Source organism: Leptonychotes weddellii, chromosome 11 (genome assembly GCF_054177405.1).
Source record: "Leptonychotes weddellii isolate Sample4059 chromosome 11, ASM5417740v2, whole genome shotgun sequence".
Taxonomy (NCBI): Eukaryota; Metazoa; Chordata; class Mammalia; order Carnivora; family Phocidae; genus Leptonychotes; species Leptonychotes weddellii.
The window spans coordinates 4,880,568-4,888,122 of NC_138379.1; the positions used below are offsets into that span (position 1 = coordinate 4,880,568).

General features: G+C 58.3%; 1 protein-coding gene across 2 annotated transcripts in view; it reads right to left on the reverse strand.

Moving 5' to 3' along the window:
- RHOD (ras homolog family member D) overlaps nucleotides 1-4,237 on the reverse strand; it is a 9,722-nt gene extending 5,485 nt beyond the window's left edge. For both annotated transcript variants that reach the window (XM_081797702.1, XM_006749312.3), the window contains exon 1: nucleotides 4,055-4,237. In XM_081797702.1, the coding sequence (XP_081653828.1) occupies nucleotides 4,055-4,186 (132 nt within the window). In that variant the 5' untranslated portion in view covers nucleotides 4,187-4,237. The remainder of the gene's footprint in view (nucleotides 1-4,054) is intronic.
- Nucleotides 4,238-7,555: the final 3,318 nt, after the last annotated feature.

The window sequence follows — 7,555 nt, forward strand, 5'->3', positions numbered from 1 at the left end:
TTTTTTTAAAGATTTATTTATTTATTTGAGAGAGCGAGAATGAGAGAGAGAGAGAGTACATGAGAGGGGGGAGGGTTAGAGGGAGAAGCAGGCTCCTTGCTGAGCAGGGAGCCCGATGCGGGACTCGATCCAGGGACTCCAGGATCATGACCTGAGCCGAAGGCAGTCGCTTAACCAACTGAGCCACCCAGGCGCCCCTCCATTTCTGCCTTTCTTATCAGCCCTGTCTGGCGTCAGGAGGAAGTCACTTGGGCCCCAAGCCCTGCCACCCCAGGCCGAGAGCCTGACACACTCCCTCTCCGTAAAGGCTGGATGAATGGAAACAGGATGGGTTTGGTACACCGACAAAATGCAGGAATGAGAAGGGGGAACGTGCAACAGGTGAGGAGGTTGTCAAAACTCGACCACGACACAAGCCCTTTGCTGGAGTGGCACGCTGGACCAGCTACAGCTAGGGTCCCCAAGGCTCGCTCACTTGCTCAGGGTTGGTCGGTGGGGCCACAGCATGGGGAGACCCTGGCCTCCTGTCCTCCCCACTTCCTAGGCCAGGTGGCGCCCGTACCTGCCTTGACTCAGGCGGACTTCAAGCCGGTCTGCCTGCCTGCCGCAGGCACTGAGTCAGGTCCTGGGCTGCTGGGAGGGGCAGCCCCTTAGTGGTGGGTCAGTGCGGGCCTCCAGGCCACTTGGGGAGGTACAGGGGGAGGGTGGGGAGAAAGGTGAGTCCCAGAGTGGGCTATGGAGAAGTCGAGGATGGCCCTGGGATAGGGGTTCAATCCGCCCTGGACTCTAGTCACCTGTCACTCCCTCTACTCGGAGGTACAGACAAGGGCTCCACCTACCTCCCCAGCGCCCGGCCTGCCCAGGGCCCCTCCCTTCGGGTCCCCTGCCTGGCGGGAGACAGTGGGACATGATGGCTATAGCACTAGCTTTGGACTCAGATGTTCCTGGCTTAGGACGGGCTCTGGCCCTCACCAGCTGTGTGACCTTGGGCCTGTCCCCTCACTGGTTAGAGGAGAAGAATGTCCCTTTACAGTGTGATAGGGGAGGCCACGCCAGCTGCTGTCCATCCCTGCAGGTGGTGTGTCCTTCCCCAGCCTGTCACCATGGAAGGGACTGACACCTGCGGAGCTTCCACTCACCCACCTCCCACCTGTGGCAGGACCCCTCCTGATCTGAGGTGGAGGGCAGCCGGCCACGAAGCCCTGGGGAGGCATGTATCAGCACTTTGCAAATGCCTGTGGAGATGACCCTATCATCCACATTTTTGGGGGATCTACTGTGCATGGCCCTCCACCTGGTCTCTGATCCCTGCAGCCTCAGGAAGTTAGTGCCATCCCCATTTTCCTGATGACACAGAAGGGAAGTGACTTGCCCAGGGTAACACAGTACCAGCTGGCTATGGATGGAACCGGGTCTTTCTGGCTCAAGAGGCCAGGCTCGGGGGCGCCTGGGTGGCTCAGTCGTTAAGCGTCTGCCTTCGGCTCAGGTCATGCTCCCAGGGTCCTGGGATCGAGCCCCGCTCAGGCTCCCTGCTTGGCGGGAAGCCTGCTTCTCCCTCTCTCACTCCCCCTGCTTGTGTTCCCTCTCTTGCTGTGTCTCTCTCTGTCAAATAAATAAATAAAATCATTAAAAAAAAAAAAAAAAAGATGCCAGGCTCTGTCCCAGGCCATTGGCCTCTCCTGAGGTCACCGACTCTCCAGCCCCTGGTATCAGGAGTGGACAGGAAAGCCCCATTCCAGACTGCGTGGCTTGTAACTGGCATAACCTCCCCCTCCCCCCCGCCATAGACTTTGTCTACACTCTCTGTTGTGTTCTTCGAGCCACCAGGCAGGGTCACTCTGACCAGTAAGTGTCTAATCTTATCTGTTGAGCTGTTCTTTGCCAGAAAGGCAGGGCCAGGTCTGAGCCAGACCAGGGAAGAGGTGACTCAGGCTTGGGTCTGCCCTCATGGGGCTCACAGACAGACAGATGGATCATTACAGGATGGGGGAACGTAGTTCAAGAGAGGAGAGTCAGGGGTTTCACACCCATGAGAGTCCCTGTGCGGACCAGGAGGGACTGAGCTGGTTCTGGAAGGCAGGGCTGGTCCTCCCTGCCCCCTCCTCTCCCCACCCTTCTGTGAGACCCCTGGGCTTTGGAATGGTTGCTAATCCAAACGTCAGCCAGGACTGGGCAGAAGCTGGTGCCCAGCCTGGACTTCCCTCTACCTCAGGAGCTCTCTCTACTCTGCTCCCTGGCTTTGAACCCGAGGCTGGGCCACAGCCAGACAAGGGTTCCTGAGGCCCCTTCAAATCCCAGCCTACTCTCTGCTCTTTGGGGGACTCGAGGTCTTCTAGCTGCTGGTTCCCTGAGCTTGGAGGCCTGCCAAGAGGAGGAGTCTCGGGGCCGGAGCAGAAGGCTAGTCTGGCAGGCAGGGCACTGGGGACTGTGGAGTGTCCTGGTCAGGGGTGGGGAGATCTGGGCTCTTGACCTGCACTACCACTGGGCCCTGCTCCCCAAGGCAAGACTGTCTCTTAGCTTCAGTTTTCCCACCTCTAAAATGAGGCCTTTCTGGTGCTTGGACCTTGTGGTTCTTTTAAAAGAAGGTTCTTTCTTGTGCCTGGAAGTAGAGGGGTCCTCTAACAGATGAGGAGCCTAGACAATGACAGGTCCATCTCCCTGGTGACAAGCATGTCCTCCCTTCCCCTGGCCAGCCCCAGCCTGCCCTTCAAAACACACATTCCATCAACTTCCAGATGCCCATTTCCATGTTGCAACCTCTCTGGAATCAGGATGAGCCTTGCCATCAAGGATGTCTCAGGGCCCGGGACATCCCTCCCAGCCGGTCTCCTAGACCCTGGCTGGCCTGATCCCTCTCCCCACCATGCCATAATTGTTGCGTTACTTTGGGCAGTGCCTGGGGGCCCAGAAACTTGTCCCACCCAACTTAAAAGAAATGTGACTGGCCAGAGGAGGTGACGTCAGTTCCATAAACCACAAAGCAAGAGTTGGCTCGATGTTGCCGCAGTGAAAAGGAAGGTCTGACACTGTTACCAGGCCTAGCCTCTCCTGCCTCCCCCATCAGACTCCCAGGGGCCTGCAAAGCCCAGGGGTTTGGAGGATGATGGGACAGGCAGGAGGAGATGAGATGCTGGAAGCAAACCCATGGACTCCCAGAACTGGGCTGAACGGTGGCAGAGTGAGTGGGTCCAGCCCCCGTCCTGGTGCCTGGGAGCCCGCCTGGACAGGCTGAGCACGCTAGTGAAGGACAGCCAATGTGCCCAGCGCGTCCAGGATGTCCAGGCACACACAGGCTGTCTCTCAGCCCTACCCTAATTCCACCTCACTGGGTCACCCGCCCTCTGAGGTTGTGTGAGGAAATGGAGGCTCGGAGAGGGTAAGCAAGGTACCAAGGGCCACAAGGTTTGTTAGAGGAGAGCTGAGGTGCCAACCAAGCTATCTGACTTGAGTCTGGTGTGCTCTGACCTCCACGACAGAGCCCACCAGAGGTCCTTTGTACATGCAAGAGCTGGTGGAGAAGAGGTATTTCCCAAATTTCAGTGAGTCCTTCCTGCTGCAGACTCAGAGCTGAGCCCTTGACCTGTGTTAACTCACTCTTCACAGTGACTCTGGAAGGTGGGCACCATCCTTACTCCTATTACGTGGTCAAGAAAACAGGCACAGAGAGGGTAGGGGACTTGCCCAAGGACACACAGCTTTAAGTGACAAAGCCATGACTCGAACCCAGGCAAGTCTGGCTCCAGTGTCCTTAGTCCCTCCCAGCCATGCTGGGCCACCAAGTGCCCTCTTAGGATCTGCGGTGTACCCAGGTTGCCTAAGTCAGTCCCTGGGACACCTCTCCCAGGGAGGTGCCGTTCTTGCCACTTTACAGTTGATACTACTGAGGCCCTCGCTTCCGATGGCGGAGCGAGAACTGCCTTTGAGCCCACACTCCGCTGGGAGACCCCTCGGAGGGCCCGGTGGGTGCACCGGGACGCGCGTGCGGAACTCGACCGGGAGGCCAGGCGCGCGAGGCAGGGTCGGGGGCGCGGGGCCCGGAGGGGCGGGCACTCACCTCGGGGAAGGCCCCCTCGGCGAAGACCATCAGCAGCGACGTCTTCCCGCAGCCGCCGTCGCCGACCAGGACCACCTTGACCGACCGCGCGCCCTGCGGCGCCTCGGCGCCCGCGGCCTGGGCCGCCTTCATCACGAGCGGCTGGCGGGCGGGCGGACGGGCGGACGGGCGGGCGGGCAGCGGCGCGGGGCGGCCGGCGGGGCAGGAATGTGGAAGGGGCGGGGCGGCGGGAGGAAGTGCGCGCCGGGCGGCCGGGGGCGGGGGCGCGCGCCCAGGTGAGCGCCCGGAGGCGGGGCGAGCGGCGGGGCTGGCCCCTCGGGAAACTCTTCTGGAGCCCCTGCGGAGGGGGGCACAGGACCGGGTCCCGCGCTCAGCCTGCGTCCTCGGGAGGGCACCCGGGTCCGATGGGGAGGAGACAAGGAGCCGAACGATGACTGTGTGTGGGGAGGGTGGACAGGGAAAGAGGAGGCACCTGGCCCACTTCCCCTGGGAGGAAGGAGGCGGGGGTCAGCCAGGTGAGCCTACCAGCTTTAAAGGGACAAGAACTGGGTCCCCGGTGCCCAGCGCCGGTCGGCCCTGAACAAGAGCCAGTGACTTTGGGTGAATGAATGGATGAGTGAAGGAAAGAATGTGCATTTCCCCCAGGGCTCTGGAATCAGAGCCCACCACAATCCTCCCTCCAGATGTGTAAGGCCAGGTGGGAAGGGGGGGACCCGGGCACACCCTTATGGGTCAGTTGCTGGCACTGCTGGCCTGCCCTGCCCTGCCCCAGCCAGCACCAGGAAGTTTCGATGCAGGTGGGTCATTGACCACCTGTCTCAGCTCTGGCTGGGGCATCATCTAAGGAAAGTGAGGGAACCTTCCACCAATAAAGTGCTTAGAGTAGGGCCTGGTGCATGGTTGGTGCATGTCAGTGATCCTTACTATTTAACCAATACCGATGCCCAAGGGCCTGCAAACCTTGAACACTTCAAGATGAAGTCCCTATCTTGAGAAGCTCACCTCTAGAATGGGAGACAGGCAGGACATCGGTGTGGTAAGAGCTACAGTAGAGATGGGGACAGGCAGTGGGACAGCAATAGGGAAGAGGGGCTGGTTCCTTACCTGGGGGGGGGGCAGGGATCGGGAAACCCTTCTAAGGAGAGGGGCCAGAGTCTTGAAGAAAAAGTGAGATAGTCAAATGGGGGAGGGGGGAGAAAGGTGGTCCAAACTGAGGGAGCAGCACAGCCAAAGTATGGAGGCAAGAGAGAGGGGGCACTTTGAGGGGGTGCTGTGGTCCTTCCCTGTGATGGAAGGTGAGGTCAGGTTGGGGAGCTGGTGCCAGGAGAGGCTGAGATGCCAAACAGGGCCTGGATAGTGGAGCATTTTGGATGCTGGGAATAAATACAGAACTGAACTGAATTGAAATCTTTTGAAAATGGGCACAAGGCTCTCCCCAGATCCTGGATTGAGTGCTTTCAGTGAAGCTCAAAGGAATAGACAGTAGAATCTTTGGGTTTCACACACCCTGCCCCATGCAGGTCATGACGTCATCCCTTGTGGAGTTCAAAGCCAGGCAGGTGGAAAAGCACCCTCAACCCATGTTGAACCTCACTGGGGACCAATGAGGCAGCTGGGGCAGGAGTCACTGTCCCCATTGCAAAGAGGCAGAGCCCAGACCCCTGACTCTTATTCCAAGCTCAGCCAGGGCCACAGTCAGCAGGAGGGATGGAGCCTCATCTGGATGGAGGGAGCATCTCATGACATCCCCACCCTTTAGGTGCTCTTTCCTCCCCGAAACTGCCAAAGGGCTGAGCAATGACTTGGCACTGAGCTGGGTGTGTAGCCACCGAGCAGGGCTCCCCGCCCCAAGGAGTGGTGGGAGGGGCCCCGTCCCCCAAGGATCAGCTGTCAGCCTTGTCATCCTCTATTCTCCCCACTGCTGCTGTCATCGGGCTTTGGGTGACAAGGCTAGGAGGCAGGTGGGGCCAGACTGGAGGTGGAGGGAGCTGAGAGTCAGGCAGAGGCGTTTGGCCTTGGTTGCTATAGGGATAATCATTATAATGACATCCTTGACGTATGTCATGCCTTACAGTTTCACTGAACATTTCCTAAGAATAACAACGCCCATTAATGGATAGCTAACTGCGTGCCGGCACTGTCCCCTAGCAGGTGGAAATTGTTAGCCCCATTTTACAGATGAGGAACCCTGGGGGGCAGAGAGGTTAAATTCTTGTCTAAGATCCACAGCTACTAAGAGGCAGAACTTGAGTTTGAATCCAGGTCTGGCCACACAGCAGGTCTCTTTCGTGACATCACACCTCATATGCATTATTTCATTCAGCCGTCAGACTGTGACGTGAGCAGAGCAAGTGATCTGCTTCCTTCATTCTACAGATTTGGGAACTGAGGCTCAGGATGTTATGTCTGATTGACTGCCTGGCTGGACAAAGAGGGGAAAGGAAGGAAAATGGAGCAGGGAAGAGAGGAAGGAAGGTTGGTTGACTCAAAAGAATAAACAAACTGGAGAAACGAAAAACAACCAAATGACCACCTAGGTGAGAATACAGTGCATGACCTGATGGCAGGGGCAGCAGGCAGGTGACCACCTTCCAGCCTCCATGCGCTCCAGTGCCCCCTGGCCTCGTCACCTTTGCCGCATTTTTGACCCCCCCCCCGACCCCCTTCTCCCCGAGGCCGGGAGTCCCCTGGGGCCCCAGCCGAGTCTCTGCTGCCGCCTCGTGGCTGCTCCGTTCCCTGCACCATCCCGGCCCCGGCTGCCTGTTCTGCTGGGAGTTCCTGGCTTGGGGTGTGGGGCGCTTATGAGTGGTTGACGGAGGGGGAAAGTGGATGCCGGGGGGTAGACTGGAACTTCAGAGGTCCAGTGCCCCTGGGGATGGCTTGGCAGCGTCCACAGACCCTTTGCTCCTCATGCCTCCCTCTGTGCCCTCCCCTCCCTTTCAGCTCAAACACCAGGTCTCAAGAGATCTTGTCTTTGGCCAGAACTCTTCCACCCGAAGCCCTGACCTCCTGTTCACTGAGCATCTCCTGAATGCCAGACACTTGGCGTGTGTCACTTCATTCCATCCTATTATGTGTATAATTCTTATCCTCCTTTGATAAGTAAGGAAACTGAGGCCCAAAGAGGACAGATGATTTGCCCAAGATCCCACAGCTGGTAAGTGGGCGAGCTGGGATTCTAACCTAGGCATTTGGGGTCTAGAGCTCCTACACACAGAATCCCCGAAAGCCAGAGGTGGGGGGGGGGGGCTTCAGAGGCCTTTCTGACCAACACATTTATTCTTCAGATGGGGAAACTGAGGCTCTCTAGAGCAAGGGACCTGTCACACAGCAAGTAAGCTGTAGGCCCAGTCTATGGCAGGTGGAGCCTGTTCTCCGGTTTCCATCTGTCTGGCCTCCGTCAGATCCACTCCACTCCAGCTATCATTTAACTGGACTCCTATCCTCACCTCCTCTCCCTGACCTGCCATTATGGATCCTGGTGGGTGGAATGAGAAGGTT